The 26,390-nt window shown below is 44.5% G+C and overlaps 1 protein-coding gene across 25 annotated transcripts in view; it reads right to left on the bottom strand.

The window, feature by feature from the left end:
• FRYL (FRY like transcription coactivator) overlaps positions 1-26,390 on the bottom strand; it is a 434,628-nt gene that overhangs the window by 74,479 nt on the left and 333,759 nt on the right. For all 25 annotated transcript variants that reach the window (XM_075066487.1, XM_075066485.1, XM_075066486.1 and 22 more), the window contains 7 exons: positions 25,428-25,568; positions 22,002-22,170; positions 18,449-18,533; positions 10,307-10,419; positions 4,025-4,175; positions 3,515-3,618; positions 1,955-2,140 (listed from right to left, as the gene is read on the bottom strand). In XM_075066487.1, the coding sequence (XP_074922588.1) occupies positions 1,955-2,140; positions 3,515-3,618; positions 4,025-4,175; positions 10,307-10,419; positions 18,449-18,533; positions 22,002-22,170; positions 25,428-25,568 (949 nt within the window). The remainder of the gene's footprint in view (positions 1-1,954; positions 2,141-3,514; positions 3,619-4,024; positions 4,176-10,306; positions 10,420-18,448; positions 18,534-22,001; positions 22,171-25,427; positions 25,569-26,390) is intronic.

Raw genomic sequence — 26,390 nt, 5'->3', positions numbered from 1 at the left:
CCCACCAGTCCTTGCACTTGCAGGTATCATATCTTTAACAAGCAGATTCAGTAGCTGAACTTGGAAGTATTACAGCACACACATGCTTGTAGAGTAGAAGTCAAGAAGACAAGCTGCTTCCTGATATTGCAGATTGGCTTTTTGACTGAAATGTATTCTGATCACAACTGAATTTCATTATTAAAACTCTAATATGTAAGGCTGATTCACCAGTTAGTTAGAGCTGTTTGTGCCACTCTAGATGTATAAAGCAGCTCTGAAAAATCAGCTTAATCTGGCTACTGGCACATTCTCTCTTCACATGGAAACTTTCTATACCACCATTCTCCCAAGTACTGTAATAGATAACGGAGCTAAGGAAAATGAGGTATGGCCAGGGTCTGTCTGTGTCTGGCTAGCTGAGGTCAGCAGTTGGAGTGCTGAGGGCCACTAGCACCTGATGTAGATCATTAGCCTTCGTTGTGTTCTGGACTGATGTATGCACAGCTTCAGGATTGGATTGTGGGGGGCAAACGTGGCTTAAAGAAAACTTTGCAGCCAACCCCCACCATCAGTCCCCCAGCTTATGCTGAGCACTCTTCAGATGGAAGGAGAATTGGGTCATAAATGGATAGTATTTCTCCAGTCACTGTTACAAACCCCGCAAGTATCTCTGCGTGGATAACCCCTATGTTCACATGAAGCCCTATTTAGGCCAACAGGGCTCCACAAAGGGATCTATCCGCACTTAGTATCTTGTCAGATGTGGGCCTTGGTCTCATCAAAAAGATGCAATTTATTAAAATTGTGTAACTTGCCATTTTAATCAATTATTTAACCATAATTTACTAGACCTATAATGCGTATATAGGATATTTTATTAATCAGCTAATTTTAAGTTAAAAACATCACTATTAAAATATTTTGTTTATTCCCCATGTGAGGATAATCTCCCAAACAATACTGTTTCAATCTTCAGTGTGGACAGAGCTAAGCAAAAGTTTGCTGGCCTTCTCATCCTGATCTCTAGTGAACATTTTTTCATACTACAAACCGAACTTATATAGAGTGTCTCTGGCCATCTCTACTCAAGAGCCCAAGAACTGGGACAAGAGTGGTTTAGTAAATCAGAACTGAGTTGCATTTGGAAAAGTTCTATGGGTAAGACTATACAAAATATGCCTGCAATATGCCTGGCTCTACCCGGCGATTTTAGTCTCTCATATTCTTGACCACCAAATTTACACAAGAATTTACAAAACATTTTTTCTTTAAGTAACCCAAAAATACTTCCCAGATACAACAAAATTGAAATAATATATTGCATGACAGGTGCTGCCATCTGCTGAAGATAATATGAAATATCATGAGTCAACAAAATTACTTCTTGTTCATATTTTCCCCAAATCTATGATACAACCAATAGTGAAGCTTTCATAAAAAATGTTTCCACTGAAATATACTAATTTCTCATACTATATGATCATTTCAGATATTTTATGTTCTCATATTCTTTGGGCAACATTAAAAGCAAAGGTCATGCTAAAATCCTGTAATATTTTTGTGGTATTCTATTAAATTATACAATATCAAAAGGCTTATGTCCAAAATTGAAAGTTGCTATAACATATAGAGGAAATATCTCCCTACTTCTCCTTTAAAATCACAAAAAAGTAGTTGCCATTTTATATGACCAACTAATAGTTTCCTCTGCAGTTTCCACAGCAGCAGCAAACCAGCAATTAACATTCAACTGTGCTAGTCCTGCTGATGATGACTGCGCACAAAATGTTAACATCTACATTAATTTTAGGTTAATGAAAAATCCAAGGAAGAAAAAATTTTTATCCAACTGGACAAAACTGGAAGTGAAATAAATTACAAACAATGGAGATTTTAATATTTAAATCCAATAAAAAACTGACCTTCTGTGTTCTTTTAATTAATGAAACGTGAACAACATAGCTGTGGTTACCTGTGAAAGTATAATCTAAATGTGCAGTTTGCTTGACAGTAAGCACCCTGGGTTCATTAAACTCCCTGTTCCTGAGAAGGACAGAAGCAACAGACTGGACACTACTGTTGGAGCCCATCACTATCAACAGGTGCAAAAGCAGGCGTTTACAATGCTCATACACTTCAGGGTGGTAGTGGTCAAACCCTAAAATTAAAGAGGAAAATAGAAAGGTTAATCAATTAAATATGCAGGTAACTAAAATAAGCAACAGTCCCAGTGGTCTATATCAATCTCGACAAATGATATTTATATTTGGTAAAGAAAGATTCACCACCAACGACTGAATATGAGTTAGATTTTGGCTACAGGGAGACACAGAGGATATGCTCCTTCCATCTCCCCTTCTATTTTTTCTATAATAACTTCAATATATTAAAACTCTCTGGCTTTACTGTTTTAAAAAACAAACACCCTCTTGCTCAGTGTGGTAACATATTATGTTTATTTCATACAATAAACCAACTAGGTCATACTGTGGATGATTCTTGCCATTACACAGGTACTAAAAAAAACGATTTTAATTCAAACAAAATGAAAGACTCACTATACTGAAAAATATGGAGCCGAAAACAGAGGGGAGAACAACAAGAGAAACACTGAGGACACTAAGTGTGCTCCAAGCTCATTGCACCTTCTATGCAAGGGGAGAAGGACAAATGGCCTCAGTCGACAATGCTTTGTAAAGGAGTCCAAACTTTCATGCCCACTTGTATTTCCTACCTACATGTTTGTCTCAAGAAATAAGCAACATTAGGAACATGAAAAGATTCTCTAGTCCAGCACACTTGTCTGATTAACTGTATATGCTCAGAAGAGAAAAAGGCCAAATCAAGTGGGAATACAAGTTCAGGGCAGATGTATGCTGCCCAAGAGAGGCCGGGGGTGAAGGGCACCAATGGACTATAATAAGGTGGAAATATGGCCAAAAGAGTACAAGAGGAAGGAGAAAAGAGATGCACTAGTTTGTTACCTATCACACAATAGACCAAATTCAGCTCTGGTGCAAATATGTGTAACTTCACTGAAGTAAATGCAGTTGTACTTGCTTACATCACGGCTGCATTTAGCCCAAAACGTTCTGCTTACAGGCATTTAGTAAGTTTTAGCTTTTATATGTTATCCATAGTGTTAATTTTAAAGGAGACACTTATTAATATTGTATTTATACAAACCAAAATGACTGGAAAATATTTTTTTAAAAGTGGAATTTTTTTCAACTTGAAAAAGCGTTCTTCCTTTATGTTATTGGATGTCAGTTTTTAAAGTCAGATTGTCACAACAACATAGAAGACAAAAATATTTCATACACCAGAGACCCTTTCTATACTTTCTGCTAAGATTTTATTGATAAATAAAGAATAAGAAATATTAATCTCATTCAGCCTTGGGAAAAAAAGAGTAGTTATGTCAAAAGGCTGTTATCATTTTCAATTACTATAATCTCCAAAACCAAGATTACAAACTGCTGTTTCCTCAATTAAAAAAAACCCTGTGATATTTCAGTACAAGTTTAGTTACCTATAAAAATTGCATGAAGTAAAAGATGGAGGTAGCCTCCCCATTCCACCTTCACACTGTGGTCGATTATTAAGTCAGTCAAAAGGATCACTGCTATGTTACACCTAAAGACAAAGAAAAAAATTGATAAGAGATCAGAATATAACTGTAGCTTACATTTTGAAGATCTGTAGGAGTTTTAAAGATCCTCTTAACTAATATCCCCTTTTAAGACTATGAAAGTCTTAAAAGGGGATATTAGTTAAGAGGATCTTTAAAACTATGGAAGTCTTAAAAGGCAACAAAGAAAAAAAATCACAAGAAGCCACACAGCCGATGTGAAAAGCTTTAGTCCTCCAAATCAAAAGGTAGCTAAGACATTGTAACTTCTTGAATTGTAAGCAACACACGAAATGTACTGAATAAGGAAAGGTTATTCTTACTTTACACAGCACATGCATGAAGACAGTAGTTTGATTTAAACGAATATGAACTGAATTGCTGTCACTTTCATGTAATGTTAGTATTTACCTGTGAAGAGACATGCCTGGAGATGAAGTTTCAGGTAAATAATCCACCAGTGGTGACCAACAACCCCCAGTAGGTGGAAAAGGTAGAGGCTCTCCCTGATTATGCTCCATCACTTTCAGTCGCCAGTTAGAATACAGTGGCATTGAATCACCTATCAAAATACATTTATTTTTACTTTTCTTTTTGATTTCTCAATCCAAGCAAAATGTACAAGTTACTAATGGTAATCTTCCACCTAATATTCTACATAATAATAATTTAAAAAATGCCCCAGGATTTGAAGCTATAGATCCTGCGAAACAGAAGCGTCCAGACGAGAAAAGCCATTCAGTCAAAACTTAAAATAAAGAATGGTTTCGTACCCTACAGTAATTGTGGGTCTTCAAAATGAAGTTGTCAATGTGCATCTCACTGTGAGCACACAAGCACTGCATGTACGCAAGATTGGAATCTTTTGAATAACTGTGTCTGTCAGGGCCACATACACTCCCTGTGTCTCCTTATGCTCCCATTCAAACTCATAAAGGTAGAACAACTCTAAGCCCCTCTTAGTTCCCTGGGAAGTCCTGGGAAGCACATGACTCCATAAATGGGGATGGAGGGCGGTTATGGGATCCACACCAACACCACCTCAAAGAACCAGTTATTGTAGGTAACTGTTCTTTCTTCGAGTATTTGTCAGTGTGGATTTCACTGTAGGTGACTAGCAATAGCACCCCTGCTGGACACTTGGATTAGTAGTATCACCTGCATCAGTCGAACAGGTTTGTAGAACTGCTCTCCCAAACATGGCACTTGCTCTAGAAGCTAAGTACAATGCATAGTGCTTGACAAAAATCAGTGGGTTACTCCTTATTGCTGCCTTGCAGATCTCTGAAACTGGCACATTTCTGAAGCAGGCAGAGGATACTGCTTGAGCTCTGGTGGGATGAGTCTTGGCATTTGGTGGGAGAGATACACCAGCTAACTGAAAAGACAGTGAGATACATTATGTTATCCACCTTAGATATTCTTTGTAATGAGATGGCCTGTCCTTTGGAATGGCCAGTTATAGCCAGAAATAAACAGAAAGACAATTTTGTTCTGTCGATGTAGTAAAAAAGGCTTTGGAAATGCCCATGTGTGCTGCTGCTTCTCCCAATGAAGAGGAGTTTTACTGCAAAGAAGAGAGGCATGTTAAATGATTAATTCAGATAGAATTTGAGACCACCTTAGAAATTAATTTAGGATGAGGTTTCAGGATCACATTAACCCTATGAAATATGACGTAGGGAGGGGATCTGCCACAAGAATTTGGAGCTTGCTCACTCTTCTGACTAAAGTGATTGCAACTAAGGAGACTGTTTTCAGAGTCAGCTAAAGTAAGCAGCATTCTGAAAACGGCTTGAAGAGGGCTCCATGAGTCTCAAGAAGATGACACTGAGGTGCCAGGCAGAAGCAAGTTCCTGACCAGTATAATGTAGGTAACGGACCCTTCAAGAACTCTGATACCATTGGGTGAGAGAAGACCATGCATGACTATCCATGGATGGCAATCTGAAATTGCTGCAGCTTGGACTTTAGTGGTGCTAAGCAAAACCTGTTTCAGATGCAGGAAGTAGTTAGGAGCCTTTGATACCAAAGCCTGCATATGGTCCAGGCCTCACCCCTATTGAGAACCTCTTCCATTTTGATGAAAAAGTCCTTCTGGTAGATATCTTCCTGTTCCGTATCAGGATGCCCTGGACTTGTATAAAGCAATCCCTGTCCATGGTCCTTAAGCAGACAAAATCCTGGTTGTCATTCAGGTGGGTCTGGATGGAGTACCTTCCCATAGTGCTGTGAAAACAGATCCAGGCAGTCTGGGAGCTGAACTGGTGGTTGAATGAACATCTGTAGCATGTCTGTGAACCAAAACTGCATAGACCTATGAGAACAATCATGGTTGTCCCTTTTGAATTTTGGAAATCACCATGAGGATCAAGAGAATGGATGGAACAGCACAGAAGAGGCCTAGATCCCACTGCAGAAGGAAGGCATCATGCAACAGCCCCAGGTTCATATCCTCTCTGCAACAAAAATTCTGGCACTTGGTGTTGTCTTTGCTGGCAAACAGGTCTATCACAGGACCCCCGCAATGAGTTCTATGATAGATCTCTGCAGTGATCACTTGTGAGTGGTAACATATCTGCTCAGGGGGGTTGCCAAGTTGTTGCTAACTCTTGGGAGCTGAAGAATCATCAGGGTTAGCTTGCATCTGTGGCACCATGTCCAGAGCTTGTGCCTCCTTGCTTCTTTATGTGGTGCATTGCTGACATGATGTTCATCAAGACCTGCATTGTGGAATTGTGAAGAACAGGAAGGAAGGACAGGAAGACTAGCCTCATGGCTCTGAGCTCCATGACACTGATGTGTAGCTCCATATCTTTCAGGGACCCTATTCCTTGCATTTGTAGATGGTCCAAGTGGATCTCTGAGGTATCTGTGATTAAAGTTATTGTCGGGGAAGGGGCAGAGAACAGTACTTAGCCATGTATATTCTCAGTTTCCTTCCACCATTTCAGATCTGTGAGGTCTGAGTAGAACCATGACCTTCTTGCTCATTTGGTGTTTCACTGGGGAACAGACCAACCTGAACCAGAGTTTGTGTGGTCACAGGTGAAGTCTGGCAAGCAGCATTCTTTCTGTGTTGGTACTCTGGCTGACAGTCCCAGGAGTTGCACAATGTCTTCTGCACCTCTGCTGGGGCTGGTACTTGCATGTTTCCTATAAGAAGCCAGTGCGTAAATTGCCAAGGACCACACGGTGGCTCAAGTCCTTGAGGAAATGGAATGCTTTGGCTGTACTCTGGCTGACGTTCTGTAGTTAGTTCTGTAGCTGAAGTGGTAAAGGTCTATGTTGTAGTGTTGGAAGTTTAGAGGTCAAACCCTGTTGATGATGCATAATTGGGGAGGACTGTTAGCTGTACATAATAGAACCAGGAGAGAAGGGAGGGATAGCTCAGTGGTTTGAGCAGTGGCCTGTTAAACCCAGGGCTGTGAGTTCAATCCTTGAGGGGGCCACTTAGGGATCTGGGACCAGCTCAGTGCCACTCACAGTCCCCATCTGGGATGGAGGGCTGAATAAAGGCTCCCTAATAACTTTCTTGGGGTCAATTTTTACAGGCAGAGGAGAGGGATCTTTCTTTGATGCTAGAGAGAAAAGTACACTGGTGACAGTGAGGAGGAGTATATCTCCCTCTTCAAACGGTGGTGCTGTAGGGTGATATGGTTCCAGGATCAATTCCAGTAGACGCAGGAAAAATGTCTCCAGAAATGGTACAGATTCCTCCCAGATGTATCTTGGGCTCTTGCTAGACTCCATTGTGGATACCTCCAGGAAGTCAGCACCAAGGTGAGCAGTGGATCTCTCATTCTCTGTGCCATTCTTGGTCTGATTGAGGACTTGGAGGATCTGTACTTTGAGAAGTGTTGTTTTGTTACATCCTTCTAGGACTTCCCTTCATGTCTGGAACTATATTTGGGCTCTGTCCAGCTCAATGATTGAGCATCACTTCTATGTGCGGACACAGATGCTGATGCTGGGGTAGCTGAAGCAAATGCCAGGGCCATCAGTACTGAGTTGGTCTGAGCTGAGGTTTATGGTGCTAAGGACTTTGCCAATAGGGTGACCAGATGTTGGGACCATCCCAATATTTGGGTGGTTGACCCACGTCCCAACCGGTCTTTGGTCAGGACGCAATTTGTCCCGATATTTCGCTCTGCTGACAGCACTCAGCCTTTTTTTTTCCCCCCCTCTGCCAGCAGACCCCGCCTCCCCCCATGTGTCCCAATATTTTCTTCATCTCATCTGGTCACCCTGTTTGCCAAAGATGAAGCAGTTGGCACTGAAGTCAGTGGTGCTGGCTCTGCCACTGCTCTCTTCACCCTCTTTCCACTGCCTGATCTGCAGGTATGATGTGTGCTCAAGGGAGTGCTGGCTGATGCTGGCTTTCCAGCTTTGCTCTGCTAGTGGCTGTCACCTTTGGGTATGAACAGACCTGCAGGCACTTCTCTAGCAGATATGCCTCGAGCCAAGAGTTCCAGGATTATTTGCAGATTCTGAAGGAAAAGAACTTGAACAAAACCTATCCAGGGTGTGGCTCTCCCCTGGGTAAAAGAAACATCACCTGTGTCCATGCTAGATGGGGATCAGTGTGTCACAGGATGGGCAGAGTACAAACCCTGAAAGTTCAGTTTGCCAAAAGTATAGCACTTCACTCCACTGTACAGGGGAAACACATGCAGTTTCTCTTTTTTTCCCCTTCTTTTCTCTTTTGAATGTCCAATTCAAAAGGTATGTGAAGATGATGCTTTCTTTTTAACATTTTAAAGTGTCTAAGAAAAATAGTGGTTGGATGTTTGCTAGGTTTTGTCTTGCTGTCACAAGCATAAGGAAGGGTCATGGCCGCTCTGGATGCATGCATGGCCCCCATGGACACTGCTATTTAAAATAATCTGATCTTGCATGCACAAGGTGCATGCATATTTACAGTGGGATCCACTTTGACACATACTTGAAGAACAGTAACAGATTCTGACTCTGGGAGACCTGAAAACTAGAAGGAATATGACATTGGTGAAGATAGCATAGCATTGAATCACATGAAAATAACTGTCCTGATATTGTTGTCCTGATATTAAGGCTGATATAAGCAGGAAAAAATCATGTCCATTAATGAAGCCTGAGGACTTGGGTTTGATGGAACTCTGTATCTTAACTGTCAGTGGGGTGGAGGTTGCTTGATCATTTCTGCTGCTATAACAGTCTATTAGCTATAAATGGCAGATCCAGCCTTCTGAGCACGCTGTACTAAGCCAGTGAATACACGTTTTGCTGTTCTATTAGCCATTTTCCTACCACTCCATGAACAAGATGCAAATACTCTCTTCTCTTCCATTGCAGGCACGGCGGCGTGGTTCTGCATGTTCTCTGTGTCCCAGTCCACACATTTGCAGTGGGAACCTGCAATTTCTATGGTATTTGGAAACTTGTGCACCTGTGGTGGGGTATGCTGAATTTCCCCCTTGCTTCCAAGAGTCTCCGTTGGTTTTGCAACTGATGCAGTGAATGTAGGCAGGTTATTTTTTAGTTTTTTAAAAAAAATGAAAATAAGGTATGGCAATGAGCAAAGCACTCCTGAAATTTTGTATTTAAAATATTGGTTTTTCTTCATTGTTTTCAACTTCTAATTCACATTCCATCAACAAAATAATACTTGCACATTAAATATGCCATTCATAATGAGATATGTAGGTTAAAAGTGGTATAGCCACAGATGAAATCAAAATGAAAACCACAAATATTAAAATGCTGCTCCATCATTTGTACACAATACCAAGAAGCATCTGTTTTTGGTAGATCAATTTGAATTTAGGATCTGGGAGATAAATGACAAAGTAGATGAACTTTATGATTTGCAAGGATAGCCAGGGTACAGAGAAGTCACAAAATAGCCAGGGTTGGCGTTTGCAGGGAGGATGAGGAAAGGGGGTTATTGTTGAAGGAGGATGGGAGACTGTGGGTTAAAGTATACAGTGCCTGGGCAGGGACTTCAGACAAAAATTAAAGAGTCTAATAAAATGATGCATAAATTTTAGATCAATAGGCAAATAGGTAAGGATTGAAGATGTCATAGGTTCAGTAATCAAACAGAAAATTATCCCACAGAAGGGTTCAGTAATGCTGGTGAACAGAAAGGAACGCTTTTTAATACAGGTAGGAACCAAAGATATTAACACCCTCCCCCCCCAAAAAAGTATGCAGTACCCCTAAAATAGCTTAGGATTTTGAATTTGTGACCCTTGTTCACATCATACCCATCTCCTGCTTCTGTTTGGTCTTCCCTAATGTTGTCATAATTATTTAAATTAGTAAGCACTTCAGGGCAGAAACCATTACTTTGGGGGAGGGGGGGATATAAAACCAGTCACAGATGGTGTGCCCATACTTCATAGTAAGCATGCAAAGTGGGGTTGGAGAAGAGATTTTCACTCCTTTCCAGCTTTTTAAACAGGAAAAAGCAAACTTATAAATCTAAATTAATGGTTAAAATAACCTTTTACAACAAATAAATACATATATACATAAATGAACAGTACTAGGTCCCTAATGGTTTTCTCCTTCTCATCTCTTGTTCCCTAGAGTCCCTGGTCACACTCTCTGAATGCATGTGAATTTGTCCTATAATCTTTACCCAACAGTTTTTAATATTTGTGAAAATTATAGACTATATTCACTCAAATATTTTAAAACATATATTACTTTTTTCTTCTTCATATGATCCTCCAGAGCTGCTGCTGTAGCGAGATTCTAGCCTGTGGTGCTGGCGGTTCAAATTACTGTTCAATCCACTGTAGATATCCAGATGCACATAGCTGAACAAATGAATACATGAGCGTTAATAACAGGCGTGTTTCGTGGTAAAATGATATAGCAATTCAATGCTTTACACGAGGGTTTCTTTTCAATATAACTATGTATTATGCAAAATAATTTATATTATGAAGACAATTATAAATTTTTGTGATATGGTACCTAAATTAACCAATCACCCTCTATTAAATCAGTCAAGAGCACTTTCCAGTGTATCAGTTCCACTTCAGGTATCTCAATGAGACAATCTGTTGCAACAGTATATTTCTTTAAAACACCTGCATTAATATCTAGCTGAATACAATGTTTATGTACATATTATATAACTCATTCATAGAACATAGTATTTTGTAGTAAAACATAATAGAGAGGTAAATATTCCCTGAAACTGATGTTAATAGTTATCTCAAAGGGAAACAGAAAGGACAGTTATCTGTTTCATAACTGGCGTTCTTCGAGATGTGTTGCTCATGTCTATTCCACAGTAGGTGTGCGTGCTCGCCATGTTCACCGATGCTGAAAGTTTTTCCCTTAGCAGTACCCGTACTGGGGGAGCACCGTGGCGACCCCTGGAGTGATGCCTGTATCTCGCGCTATAAGGGGGACTGCACGCTCCCCCCACCCTCGGTTCCTTCTTGCCGGACAATTCCAACAGAGGGGAAGGAGGGTGGAGTGTGGAATAGACATGAGCAACACACCTCAAAGAACGCAAGTTATGGAACAGGTAACTGTCCTTTCTTCTTCGAGTGACTGCTCATGTGTATTCCATAGTAGGTGATTCCAAGCCATACTTGTTGGAGGTGGGTAGGAGTTCACGATAGGCCAGGGTGGAGTACTGCCCTGCTGAACCCAGTGTCATCTCTAGACTGGGAGACAATCTCAAAATGCAAAGTAAACGCGTGAACGGAGGCCCAAGAAGCCACTCTACAAATGTCTAGGATAGGGACATGAGCTACGTAGGCAGCTGATGGGGCCTGAGCTCTTGTACAGGGTGTCCTAACGATCAGTGGCAGGGGAACCCCTGCCAGACCATAGCACGTGCATATGCACGAGGTGATCCAGTGGAAAAGACACTGGGTGGAGATAGGTTGCCCCTTCACCTGCTCGGCCAAGACAACAAAAAGTTGACAAGATTTCCGAAACAGCTTGGTCCGATCCAGATAAAAGGCCAGCGCTCTAAGTACATGGAGCATGTGGAGGTAGCATTGCTTGTTGGAGGAATGGGCCTTAGGACAGAGTACAGGAAGAAAGATGCTCTGTTCCATATGGAAGGCAGAGACCAACTTTGGAAGGAACGCTGGGTGTGGGCGGAGCTGGCCTTTGTCGCTGTGGAAGACCATATAGGGGGGTTCCGAGGTCAAGGCCCTGAGTTCTGAGACATGTCGGGCTAACGAGATCGCTACAAGAAAGGCTATCTTCCATGAGAGGTGAGACGATGAACACGTGGCCAGGGGCTCAAAGGGGAGGACCTGTGAGTCGGGACAAAACTAGGTTCAAGTCCCACCGCAGCACAGGGGGTCTAGCATATGGGAATGAACAGTCAAAGCCCTTCAGGAAACGGGAGGTCATAGGGTGGAAAAGACTGAGTGTCCTTGTACCAGCAGGTGGAAGGCCGATATGGCCGCCAGGTGTACCCTGATGGAGGCAGGTGCCAGTCCCTGGGTCCTAAGGGACAGGACGTAGTCCAGGATAAGTTGGAGAGGTGCAGAGGAAGGGAAGACTCTCCACTCACTCACCCACTTGGAGAACCTGGACCACTTTGCCATGTACGCCCGGCAGGTGGACATCTTCCTACTTTCCAGGAGGACCTGCCTCACCTGCTCCGAACACCTGCCCTCCTCCTCATCTAGCCACGGAGCAACAACGCTGTCAGATAGAGCGCAGCTAGATTGAAATGGAGGAGGCGACCCCCATCCTGGAGAGACGGTCTGGGCGAAGCAGCAGTGTCCTCGGGGAGGCTGCCAAGAGGCGAAGGAGGGTCCCATATCAGTGTTGGGAGGTCCATGCTGGGGTTATAAGGATGACCCTCACCTTGTCTGCTTTTACCTTTTGTAGGACTCTTTCGATGAGGGGGAATGGCGGGAAAGCGTAAAGGAGCTGGCCCGACCACTGCAGGATGAATGCATCGGAGATCACACCCTTCCCCACTCCACCCCTTGAGCAGAACCAGGGGCAATGCCGGTTTGGTGGGTTCCAAAGAGGTCAACCTGGGGAACTCCCACTCTCGGAAGAGCTGGCGAGTGACCTCCGAAAGGAGCGACCACTCATACTGGGGGCAGAAAACGCTGCTGAGGCGATCTGCTTGCATATTGTGGACACCCGGGAGGGTGTATGGCCTGTAGGGAGATATCGTGGGCTATACAGAACTCCCTTAGGCTCAGGGCTTCCCAGCAGAGGGCTAGGGAGTGAGCCCCGTCTTGCCTGTTGATGTAGTACATGGCGGCAGTGTTGTCCGTGAGGACCCTGACCACCTTGCCACGAAGGTGCGTGTGGAAGGCCACACATGCCAACCGTACTGTCCTGAGCTCTTTGACATTTATGTGAAGGGACAAGTCTGGGATTGACCATGTCCCCTAGGTTTGTATGTTCCCTGTGTAGGCTCCCCAACCCAGGTCCAACGTATCAGTCACCTGGTCCATAGAGGGGTTGGCATCCTGAAAGGGAATCCCTTGTAGTATATTGCTTGGGTAAGAGCATCACTGCAGGGAAGCCAGTATCGGGGACGGAACCGTGAGAACCTTATCTAGCCCATCCCAGGCCTGGGAGAATTGGGAGGCTTGCAGAGTTGGAGGGGCCTCATTCGGAGCCCGGCATGGCGGACCACTTATATACATGCCATCATGTGTCCTAGAATTCGAAGGCACGCCCTTGCCATTGTCATTGGGAAAGCCATGACTGAGGCAATGAGATCTCTTATGGTCTCGAACCTGACCAGGGGGAGAGAGGCTGTGGCCCTCGAGGAGTCCAGCAGCGCCCTAATGAACTCTATGCGCTGAACTGAAACTAAGGTTAATTTGGCCTCGTTCACCACTAGGTCGAGACCAGCGCATGTCGACTGGAGCAGCTGTATGTGGGTATTTACCTCGGAACGAGAGTCGCCCTTGAGAAGCCAATCGTCCAGATTTGGGAAGATCTGTACCCACTCTCGCCTGAGGTAGGCCCCTGCCACAGCCATACACTTTGTGAAAACCCTGGGTGTCATGGATAGGCCAAACAGGAAGACTGCGAACTGGTAATGGTCTATCTCCACTAGGAAACGGAGGAAGTGCCTATGCCCCTCGAAAATATAGATGTGAAAATACGCGTCCTGAAGGTCCAGGGCTGCATACCAGTCCCCGGGGTCCAGGGAGGGGATAACAGAGGCCAGGAACACCTTGTGGAACTTGGAGCAAGCCAGGAAATGGTTTAGATCCCACAGGTCCAGGATGGGCCTGAGGCCCCCCTTGGCCTTCAGGATCACAAAAGTACTGGGAGTAGAACTCTTTGCCCTGGAATTCTACAGGTACTCTTTCCACCACCCCTAGGTGCAGTAGACAGTCCACCTCCTGCCCTAGGAGGTGTGCCTACTCTGGGTCCCCCGGACCTACAGGGGAGGGAGGGTGGTTTGGTGGAGGTGAGGTGAACTGCAACATGTAGCCTTTGGAAATGGTGCTGAGGACCCACTGGTCCGATGTTATATGAGATCACGCCATGCAAAGGCAGACAATCGGTTGCAGAACACAAACTATGAATTGAGGAGTCTCCCTGGCAACTGGCCCAGTGCCCCCATGCAAATAGTCAAAACCGCCTCTTTCCCTGCCTCTTGCCCCTAGAGGGCCCAGGCTGAGGGGCGGAGCGGGACTGCCTCTGAGACCGGCATTTTTGGTCTCTCAGTCTCTTACACAGGGGCTCGTATTTGCTCCCCGCAGGTTAAGCCGATGGATGCGGTTTGGCCTTGTCCTTAGCTAGAGGGAAATAGAGGCCCAAGGTCTGCAAGGTGGTGCAGGAATCCTTCATCCCATGCAGTCTGACATCCATCTGGTCCGCGAAGAGCACTTTCCCATCAAACGGGAGGTCTTGAATAAGGGATTGGGCCTCCGTCACCACTCCAGACAGGAGGAGCCACGACGCCCTGCACATGGAAATCGCTGAGGCCATTGAGTGGGCTGCACTGTCGGCTGCATCCGACGCCACTTGCAGGGCCTCTTTAGCCGCTGCTGCCCCCTCTTCCATTAGAGCCTTAAAGTACTTCCTGTCCTGTCTGGGAAGAGAGGCTCAAACTTAGGCAGAGACTCCCACAGGTTAAAGTCATATCTGCTCAGTAAGGCCTGGTGGTTGGCTACCCTGAGCTGGAAACTTGCCGAGGAATAAAATTTTCTATCAAAGAAGTCCAGTCGTCTGCCATCCTTATTTTTGGGTAGGTGCAGGCTGGCCCTGTCACTCTCTGTGATTTACCGACTCTACCACAAGCGAGTTAGGTGCTGGGTGGGAACAGAGGTACTCATGGCCCTTGGCCGGCATAAAGTACTTCCTCTCCGCCTTCTTGGAGATTGGGGCCAAGGAGGCATGAGTTTGCCACAGGGTGTTGGAAATGTTGGCTACACCCTGGTGCAGGGACAGAGCCACGCAGCCCGGTGCCAAAGGAGACAACACGTTAAAGAGGGAATCGGAAGGGCCCTCCATCTCCTCGGCCTGCAGTTGGAGGCTGGATGCCACCCTTTTTAGCAGGTCTTGGTGCGCCTTAAAATCCTCATGAGGGATTGATAGCAGAGGAGTCATTATGGTGTTGTCCGGTGCTGGGGAAAGAGCTGGCACGGAACCATGGGCTTCGGTCGGTACCAGGGGGTAACGCCCCAGATCTGAGTATGGGCGTGGGTCAGCTGACTCGTGGCCCGCCGATCTGTCTCGTAGGCGGCCGGACGAGGCTGATGGAGCCTGAGACACTCCGACGAATGAGCAGGCCCCCATCAGGGTGGGCACTGGCAGCTACGGTGCCCATTGGCACCACTGTCCCTGCCATGGGGCCCCTTGCCACTGACCCAGTTGAGGGCCTGGTGGTGGTAGTTGTCCCGGCTGAGCCACAGATACCGAGGATGGGCGGCCAGGTGCCAAGGCCGAGGTTACCGTCGAGTGCAGGGTCTCATGGGAATGGCATGAGCAGCGGTGCCTGCGATGTCGCCTCCCTCAGGACCTGGACCTCAATGTCGAGGAATGGTACCCACCCGAAGTGCTGCTTCGGTACCCGTGACAGCAGCGGCAGCTCCAGTGCCCCTGTGCTGAGGCGTCACGAGGGGAATCTCGAGCACGATGTCTAGTTGAGCGGAAACTGGAACGAGAACAACAGCGTCTATCCCATCAAGACCGGCTGCGGTAGTCGCGTCGTGAAAGGAAATGTTCCTGACGCCTCTCTCGACGCCTGAGCCTGCTGGCAGGCGGTGTAGAGATTCCCCGAGATTCCTGTCCGAGCGGTGATCAGGATGGCCTGGTCGCCGTCGAGGGAGGACGAGAGCTGCAGGATGACTGGTTGCTGCGCACTGAACGGTGCGGGGAGCAGTCCTCTGAGTGGAAACTACGACCCGCAGGAGAGTTTGATGGGCACCCAATGGAGGCTTGCTCCGGGACCAGGGGCCCGACACCGGCTGCACACCTGGAACCGACAGACTCATGATGTCTTTCGCAGCTTGCATCGCCTCCAGCATTGACGGCATCCACACCAGTGGGGATGCACATGCGGATGGCGCCGGGCTGCTCCGCTCAACATAATTCGGAGGCCTTGAGTCTGGGGGCGGACTGTGGGCTGCCCGACGTGGGACCAGCCTCCCCTCTTTCCTTGTCCCGGCGCTGCTGCGAGGCAAGGCCCTTTCCCTGTTTCTTGGAGGGGGAGCAGTGCTGGCTGGAACAGGGGGCCATGCTATGCGCCAACTATGCGGCGGCGGGTGCCAAGTCCACCCGATGTGCCGGAGTTGGGGCCAACGCCGATTCCATCAGGAGAGCACGGAGTCTAATGTCTCTCTCCTTCTTGGTCCGCTGCTTGAATGACCTGCAGATCTTACAACATTCGCTGATGTGAGTCTCACCCAGGCAGCAGAAACACACTCAGCATGCAGGTCACTCCTAGGCATAGAATGGCCACAGGAGTTTCCCCGAGCCCACTCTAACAACTGAAGTAACAATTCCACAAATGGTACCACTAAGGTCGAGTAGAAGGACTGCAGCAGAGCTGGAGCACAAAGTTCCAACTAGCTTCACTGGTGGCAAGATGGAACTGAGGGTGTGGGGAGTGCACGGTCCCCCTTATAGCACGATATACAGGCGCCACTCCAGGGGTCGCCATGGTGCTTCCCCAGTATGGGTATTGCTAAGGGAAAAACTTCCTGCACCGATGCACGTGGCGAGCACGCACACCTACTGTGGAATAAAACATGAGCAATCACTCAAAGAAAAATAATTATTAAGCGCTTGTGTGTTAGGCATTTTACAAACATAACAAGAGTGATTCTTACCCCAAAGGAGCTTACACTCAAGTTGATCTTATCATTCACCAAAACATAAAGTCAATATATGAATTGACGCAGATATTCACAGGATGAGATCCTCACTCCCCACTCTGGCCCTTTTTTGCTGTAGGAAACGGCCAGAGCAGCATAAATGATCCTTAAAAACCTCTTTTCCAGCCAGTACAGGATTCCTCTAGCACAAGCACTGTGGAAGACAGTCACATGGCTGCTTCCTAAAGACCCTCCCACCCCACTTGCAAGTCTGGGTGTAAAAGGTGTGTATTATGAATGTAGTTGAAGCATGCACACATGCAGAGATTCTGGACAATGATGCAGCTCAGAAGTCAGCCCACACAGACTGCTGGAACTCAGACAGGCCTCCAGCACTATCTGTCTATCTTAGCTGGAGTCCTCTGCAGCCCCAAGAATAGCTGAAGACTGGGAAGGTGCAAAGGTGGCTAAAAGCCACCTGAGCTGCCCATCCTCCTGGGCTGAAGTTCTGTGTTACATCTCTTAGAAGCAAAGTTCAGAATCTTGCACAAAATGGCTTCAACAAAAATATCTGGAGAGCTCTCCTTTAGCACAGCCACACAGAGGTTTCTGGGGATCCAGGGCAAAATCTGAAACTGATGACCCCCACCAATGGTACAAAAACAAACACTGAGGGGACAGTTGGAGAATGAGCCTGTCCTACATTCACCCGGCAACAGCAGCTCCTGTCTCACAGGGCTTGACCCAGCTCCCTGCTCTGGTTATTGCAATCTGACGGGATCACAGCACCACTCAGGTGTGGCCCTCTTGCCCCTCTGTCGTGACTGGGGACAAGAAGTCAGTGGGTAAAACTTCAATAGCATTGTGACCTGGAGGGTGGTGTCACAGCACCACTCTGTTTGGGGGCACTCTCAAACAGGGGGCTCGAGGCAAACTGCCCTCCAGACAGTCCTGCCCATTAGAACTAACTTGTTTTGTTTTGTTATAACATGGGACTTGTGTGCTTTGGAAAGTTTACCAACATAAGGATAAGAATGTAGTAATACCAGTATAAAACTCTGCGTGGACACTCTTATTCCAGAGTAAGAATGCCTTTTTCCGCTTTAGCTGATACTGTTTTCAAAGTGACAAAAACTAAATCAGAAAAAAGGACTTTTATACTGGAATAATAGTGTCAACATGGGGAGTTATACTGGAGAAATTCTACAGATATAGTTCTGCTGTAAATTTCCCCATGTAGAAAAACCTTTAAAAACAAACAAAAAGCCCCACAAATCCTATGGGGTTGATACTATAGCAGCTCTGTTTTTATAGCTCAGATAGATTTAAATAGAAGGGCCACACAGGGAGCATCCACAAAGCTGGAAGAGTAAATTAGAGGTCAAGAAATATATGTATTGTCGATTCCTAACAAATCGATCAGGAAACAGAGATTTGAATATGTAATCTGATTGGCTGCAACAATAATATAGTGTAAACTAAGAAATTGATCAGACTTCAGTTATTTGCATTGGTTATAAGTAGTCAAGAACTCAGTACTGTTGCTCTTTGAGGAGATACTTACTTCTCTTCAATACTATCTTTTGTATGCTTATTGTCAAGATTGCCATCTGTAGGCGCAACCATTGTATTGCTACTGGAAGTAGTACCTGTAAATTAAGGACAAAGAGAAAAATAACTTAGGATAGGTAAAAATATTGAAACATTTATGCAATGTATGAATGTATCTGAAAATCCTGGATCTATGTCTTCTTTGTACTAAAGTAGTACCGTATAAAAGCCATAGGGATACATTTATACTGCAAAAAGACACCTGCGGCTGGCCTGGGTCAGCTGACTCGGGACTGAGGGGGTTGGGGGCCAGCTGTGGGGCTATAACATAACAGTGTAGATGTTTGTGCTACGGCTGGAGCCCAGGCTCTGGGACTGCTTGGGGGTGTCTCAGGGCTCCAGTCCAAGCCTGAACATCTACACTGTAATTTTATAGCCCCACAATGATAGCCCATAAGCCCAAGTCAGCTGACCTGGGCCCACCTCGCGTGTTATATTGAGATGTAGATATTACCTAAGTGTTCATCACACTTTATCGCAATACGTTCAAATATAAATTAAGGACTATCAATTTAAAAAAACAATGGTTACAATTTAGATTTAAAAATATGGGCTGCTATAAACAAACATTTTCACTATGATGGAGATCCTGAAAGTTTTTGATAGCAAGGTCACTAATGCTTATGAAATAGTATTTACTAATATGTTTCGTTTGTTTGTGTATGTGAAGAATTTGTGTTCAAGTCTTTATGATGTGCATTTAGTAGAAAGTTAATCTTTTGTAAAAGGTTTTAGATATGTATTTCTTCCTTTCCTATATGCTTCATGCCACATATCTCTAAGGATATGTCTACACTTGCGGCAGTGTTTAGAGTACAGACACTGCACACTGGTCAGCATGGACATAAAGAGCAGTGTAGATGGTGAGGCATAGCTTAGCTGAGTAGAATGACCTAGATGCCTGAAACCTAGCTAGATAAACCACACAACTCTCTACACTCCTCCATGACTACACTACTATTTTTAACTGTGTAGTGTCCGCTGCTTCCCTGATGCTGGAGCCTTTCACTGTGACAGGAAAAGACTCAGGCAGCTACCCTCTGACAGAGCCTTTCCTCGCTACAGCAAAATCTTCTAGCAGATGGAAGCAGTGAGAGGAAAAGCTCAAGCTCTGCTGCCTCCCTCATCAGAGCCTTTTCTTGCTTCAGTGAAACGCTCTGGCAGTGAGAAGCTGCTCCTCACTGCTGCCCCCTTCCGGAGACTTTCACTGCAGCGTGTAGCTCCACATACCAGTGAATGTGGACACAGCCTGTCTTTCAGTTCAGCATGTAGCTACATGTAGCCTCCACAAATGCAGAAATGGTCTAAAATGTAGGTTTTAGAGGGTATGACGTTAATTCATGTTGTTAATTCATGTTAATTCACAATGTAAACAAACCAGAAATTAGAGTGCAAAAATACTATCTTTGTACTGTAGTTAGTATTAGCCATTTCTTTTTAAGGCCAACTTGCAATCAATATATAAAATAGTGGGTTGTAACGGAAAGTGTTAGGCAATTTTAATATAAATGCATCTGCCACTCCACCTATAGTGAAGTTTATCAGCACTTTGGATTTTTGTAGTGTGTTTCTTCCCCCTGCACGTCACATTTTTACAGTTTACTGCAAAAATGCTTATAATTTATTATTGTTTAATGCTAACTTAAGTGGGATGATTTACAGATGGACATGAAGACAAGGGTAGATTCTGTGCTGCAACTCTAAGAAGCACAGCATGGAACTTGCAGCCCAAAGGAAGGGAAGCAAAGGTCGCTGGCCTGAGCAATTCAGGGCCTGGACAGACCTCAGGCATAATTTGGGGGGAAGGAAGGAGGTTGCTTTTATTATAACAGACTCCCCAGGCTGCCAATTAGCCACAGTGCTGTCTAGAAACTCTACATCACCGCATGCTATGACCATGCTGACATGCCCTAAGCATACACCATGCAAAAGAGCTGGTGAGGGCATTTTCAGAAAGCAGCCTTATGGCTATCTTCCACAGTTCCAGAGCTTGGAGAATCTGTCACAGATCCATGGGTAATGTTGCCAACTTTCTGACTGCAGAAAACCGAACATCCTTGCTCTGCCCCTTCTCCGAGGCCCCATCCCTACCTCCCTCCATTGCTTGCTTTCCCCCAACCTTCACTTACTTGCTCATTTCCACTGGGCTGGGGCAGGAGATTGGGGTGTGGCAAGGAGTGAGGGCTCCTTGCCACAGGTTCTAGGGTGGGTTTGGGGATGAGGGTTTGGGGTACAAGAGGGCGTTCCAGGCTGGGGCCAAAGGGTTTGGAGTGTGGGAGGGTGTGCAGACTCTGGGAGGTAGTTTGGGTGAGGGAGGGGGCTCAGGGTTAGGTAGGGTTGGGGGGGGGGGGGAAGGGGTGTGAGCTCCAGGCAGCACTTACCTCAGGCATGTCCCTTTGGCTCCTAGGTGCAGGGATGGCCAGGGGGCTCTGCACACTGCCCCCGTCTGCAGGCGCCACCCCCACATCTCCCACTGGCTGCAGTTCCCAGCCAATGGGAGCTGTGGAGATGGTGCTTGGGGCAGCACCTGCGTTGCAGACAGGGGCAGCATGCAGAGCCTCCCTGATTGCCACTGTGCCTAGGATCCGGAGGGACATGCCAGCCACTTCTGGGAGCCACACGGAGCTGGCAACTGTGACCAACTGGGCTTTTAGAGGCCTGGTCAGCTGTGCTGACTGGAGCCACCAAGGTCCCTTTTTGACCAGGCGTTCCAGTTGAAAACCAGATGCCAGGCAATCCTATCCATGGGCTCAGTCCTATAAAGGTTCTTAACTTAAGAGTACATGCAGCCATTCAGACCATTTATTTGTTTAAAAATAAGATGCTTAGGTGTTCTGCTGGATCAGAGCCTGATTGCTCAGCAAGCTGCAGGACTGAGGCACATTGTAAATAAAGTGTCCTTTTAAGTCTTCAGGTTTGTTTTTTAATTTGTAGAAACCAAGGTCTTTGTCTACACAAAGAACCTGTATCAGTTTAATGAACACTATTTTTAATTATTTATTTAAATTGGTACAAATTCCTATCTTCACACTCTTAAATAAATTTACACAGACATATATAGATTTTGCTTATATCAGTAAGCTACCAATTTACACTACATCGGTATAAACCTGTGTAAATTGATTTAAGAATTCCCAACAGTTTAACTACCTCGATTTAAAAACTCACTTTAGTTAAACCAGTGCAAATTTCGAGTGCAGACAAGGCTTAACATACACATATGCTCACACAAAGAGAATCTGTCTGAAAGTCAGTAATCACTTAAGATCAGTCTTGCATTTTTTAACATTAGCGAGATCTCTGTATGTACAAGGAATGGTGAATCTGACATTTAATGGTTTCAATAAATCTGGTTGTTTTTAAATTTTTTTTTAAAAACAAAGCTTTTTTATTTGTTTATATTAATTCTATTGAGCCTGTACTGCATTTAAAATGTTCCAGTTAACTCATAACAATAGAAAATAACAACTGAAACGCAGTAATAGCCTAGTCAAACAAATTCTCACCTGAAGTGACAGAAGGAATTTTGTAACTGGAAGTGATGCGGTAATATGGTGGATTATCCATATGAGTGACTCCGGAGCTGACTGGATCTGTAAGCTGTAGTTCACTCATCAGTTCTTCCAATAGTTGCATTGTTTTATCTCTACCCAAGTAAACAATAACCTTCTTCACCTGTCATTAAAAATAGAAATATTTGAAAGACTGAATTTCTGTTTTTTAAAGATGAGGAAAAAACAGAAGGTAACTGTACACCACAATCCTTTGCCTTTAGCTATATACAAAATTTACTATTTATTGTATATGAAGATTTATGTAATCTATTCTAGTTCTAAGATAAATCATAATGACATAAGTATCTAGGCTGTTCTCAGTGGTGGCAGATGACAGAACAAGAATAAATGGTCTCAAGTTGCAGTGGGGGAGGTTTAGGTTGGATATTAGGAAACACTATTTCATTAGGAGGGTGGTGAAGCACTGGAATGGGTACCCTAGGGAGGTGGTGGAATCTCCATCCTTAGAGGTTTTTAAGGCCTGGCTTGACAAAGCCCTGGCTGGGATGATTTAGTTGGTGTTGGTCCTGCTTTCAGCAGGGGATTGGACTCGATGACCTACTGAGGTCTCTTCCAACCCTCATATTCCATGATTCTATGATCTGTCACTAGGAATAAACATCAGAAATATAAACAAAGATAGCATTCCTTACTGAGATATCATGAAGATAAAAAAATTCCTTACCAGTGTTATAAAAAAAACCACATTAGATTATTAATATTTTAAATGCAAATATTTAAAATTTTGACAGACTTTAATATTCATCATTTATTGTGATTGTTTACTTTTTGCATTTAATTTAAGTTGGACAATGAAAATGCAAACTTACAAAGTTTCATTTTTGTTTTTATCTAGTTTCACTTTCTGATTCTCATATATTACTATAGCCACATGTTTGTTGTGTATGCTGCAGAGACATATTTAAATCGAAACAAAAATAATGATTTAATTGAAATACCTTTTAAAAAAAAACAATGAAACACATTTCAATTAGGTTTTGTAAAATCACGTTTTAATAAACCTATACTTTTGCCCTATACAGAGTCCTTTTAATGATGATAGTGTGAACTTTATTTTACTTATATTATTTGTACCACTTTTCTTGTTTAAGTGCTAATATTGCAACACAGCATATGTTTAAATCTCAAGATGTTTGAGTCCTTTATATGTTTTAACATGATCTTAAACAACTAATTAAAAGAAATATTTTATTATTAATTGCATATTAAGTCAATGTGGGATCTATATGAGGTCTTATTTCAGGAAATTATTGTAAGTTATATTCTTTAAGAAATAAAGAAAAAAAGTACTTCTAACTCAATGCTGAGAAACAGAAGACTGTCAATAGTTATTCTAGTTAGGGATAAAATGACTGCTCATTCTTTTACTATTTTCAGCAGCCTCTGATAATATTAGAGATGTCAGGTGTCTGGTTTTCGACCAGAACACTGGATCGAAAAGGGACCCTGGTGGTTCCAGTCAGCATCGCTGACCAGGCTGTTAAAAGTCTGGTCAGCGTGGTGCTGGCAGGCTTCCTACCCAGCTCCACACAGGTTCCAGGAAGCGGCCAGCATGTCCCTCCAGCTTCTAACACTAGAGAAAGCCATGGGGGCTCCAGACACTGCCCCCGCCCCGAGCACCAGCTCAACAGCTCCCATTGGCTCAGAACCATGGCCAATGGAAGCTGTGGGGAAGGCCCCTATGGACAGAGGCAGCGCACGGAGCCCTCTGCCCCCCCTCCTCCCGGAACTGGAGGGACATGCCGTTCACTTCCTGGGATCTGCCTGAGCCCAGAGACTGCATCCCTCACACCCTCCCGCACCCCAACTCCCTGCCCCAGCCCTCAGCCCCCTTCCAAATCCAAATTCCTCCCTGGAGCCCGCACCCTGCACCCCCTCCCACACCCCAACCTCCTGTCCCAGCCCTGTGCCCCTCAAACAGCCAAACTCCCTCCTGGAGCCCACACCCCGTACCATCTGCTGCACCTCAACACCCTGCCCCAGCCCTGAGCCCCATCCTGCACTCTGAACCCATCGGCCCCAGCCCAGAGCCCCCTCCTACACTCCAAATCCCTCATCCCTGGTCCCACTCCAGAGCCTACACCCCCAGCTGGAGCCCTCCCTGGACTCCGAACCTCTCGGCCTCCACCACAAACCTCTCATCCCTAGCCCCACCCCAGAGCCTGCACCCCCAGCCAGAGCCCAGAGCCCCCTCTCACACCCTGAACACCTCATTTCTGGACCCACCCCAGAGCCTGTACCCCAGCTGGAGCCCTCACCCTTTCCTGCACCTAACCTCCTTCCACAGCCCTGTGAAAATTATTAAGTAAGGGTGGGGGAGAGTGAACAATGGGATGGGGGGGGGCAGGGCTTCAGAGAAGGGGCAGGGCAGGGGTGTTCAGTCTTCTGCAATTAAAAAGTTGGCAACCCTAGATAACAATGATCTTGAATTTATCTTGAGGCATCTAGAGATCCTAGAAACTGGATGGAGTCATTCCTCAGTATCTCCAGTCTGATTTTTCTGTTTGAACTCAGAGGTTAGTGGCAAACAATTGCTCTCTTGGCTCTCTAATGAAGAGTACCATGGGGGTTTATTTTGTCATCACGGTTCAACATATATATGAGATTATACTGGGTTGTGATGTGAGATGTTTGAGCTCGAATTCCCTCATTAAAAGTTGGGAGGAATTATTGGCACCATGTTCCTTGTTATTGATTACTCCACAAAATTCTGAACAGTGCTGCTCTTCTCTCAAAATCCATTGTTAAAACTGGCCTGCTAACCCCGTAATCCCTTGTCTCCACCCACAAATAATTCCTTGGAAGGTTTCCACAATTCTACAGGTCTGCAGGCAGCCCTTGCAGTATTCCATCATTCATTTATTAATTTTCAATCATGAGAAATACTTCTTATCTTTTTAATCCCTAGTCAAAATAGAGTTTTCTTTTAAAGATACAGCACTATATGGTGGTGCAAGAACATAGAATACGGTAACAAGATACGAGAAGAAAGAGGGAGTGAAACATAGTATTAAAAATCATCACGCATTTCTGAATAGAGGAATTCATTTATAAAAATACAACCATACCAGAAAGGGGAAGTCTTCTCGTTGGGAGAATATTTGCATTTTGGAAGATAATTTGAAACAGAGACTGCAAAATAGGAGACACTGAATTTGAACTGGTCACAGCATTGAGTTGTCACATTGTGATACAATGGGACGGCATCAGCCTCATGTTGTATTAGAATGGGATATCATGACCCTTTATGTTACTATTCAACTATTTAGTGGTCTTCAATGAGGAGTTGCTAAATACACAAAATAACATTTTAAAGAAATAAGAACATGAGGGAAGACTGTAGCATCAAGCACTTACATAAGGCAAGAGGCTGGGTTCACTATTTACTCCACAAATGCTGATCAAGAAGTGCAAAATTATTTTCATATTCTTTGGCCAGCTGTCTGCTAGAGTAGTCCAGACATTCTCTATCTCTGACCACGCCACTTCATCACCATACTAGAAAACAAAATTAAGATATCCCTTTTGTAAAGTTCTATAATATAAATAATTCCAAGCAAGAATTTTCTATTTAATAAGTTTAATAGGCTTGAGAAAAAGGAAACAAACTCTTATTAGCAGCTACTATGTTTTATCTATTTCTATACACTGAAGCTTCTCCGAATGCTCATCCTCTTTAATATATTCCCCCAATACAAATAATTATCTCAGGGTCACTACAGTGAGCAAAGAATAACAATGTACAGAAAAAGCTGTGTTATCCAGCACTTTATTAACCAGAAAGCTCTATTATCAAGCATTTCTATTCTTTCCCAATACAAATCTTCAATTTAGTAACGGGGACTAGTATACTGCCTAGGCGGTTATGCAATTGCACGTTCTACACTTTACTTTTATGCAAAAGAGGCAGAAGACAAGTAAGCAAGCGGATACCAGGGATTTATTAAAAAAAGCAGCTTCCAGGGTGCGTCATAGGGTAATTACAGATTCAGCCCAACCTCCTACACCTTCTACATCTACAGTTATATCTGACGTTGATAATGATGACCCTGAGGTACTGCAAGAGCCTAAAGTGCCTTCTGAATCAAAGAAAGATTAAGTTATGTTCAGTATAGTTTTCCTGTTAAACATATTTTTAGTGATCTGGGTGGACGCCCATAGTATATGTAGTGTCATATGATTACAGGTAAAGTTTTCTATACAGGCAGCAAAGAGTCCTGAGGCACCTTATAGACTAACAGAAGTATTGGAGCATGAGCTTTCATGGGTGAATACCCACTTCGTCGGATGCATGTCGTGAAAATTTCCAGAGGCAGGTAT

Source organism: Chelonoidis abingdonii, chromosome 5 (genome assembly GCF_003597395.2).
Source record: "Chelonoidis abingdonii isolate Lonesome George chromosome 5, CheloAbing_2.0, whole genome shotgun sequence".
In the NCBI taxonomy this organism is placed as follows: domain Eukaryota; kingdom Metazoa; phylum Chordata; order Testudines; family Testudinidae; genus Chelonoidis; species Chelonoidis abingdonii.
The sequence above is the reverse complement of the archived record's forward strand: the minus strand, read 5'-3'. Positions and strand labels throughout refer to the sequence as shown.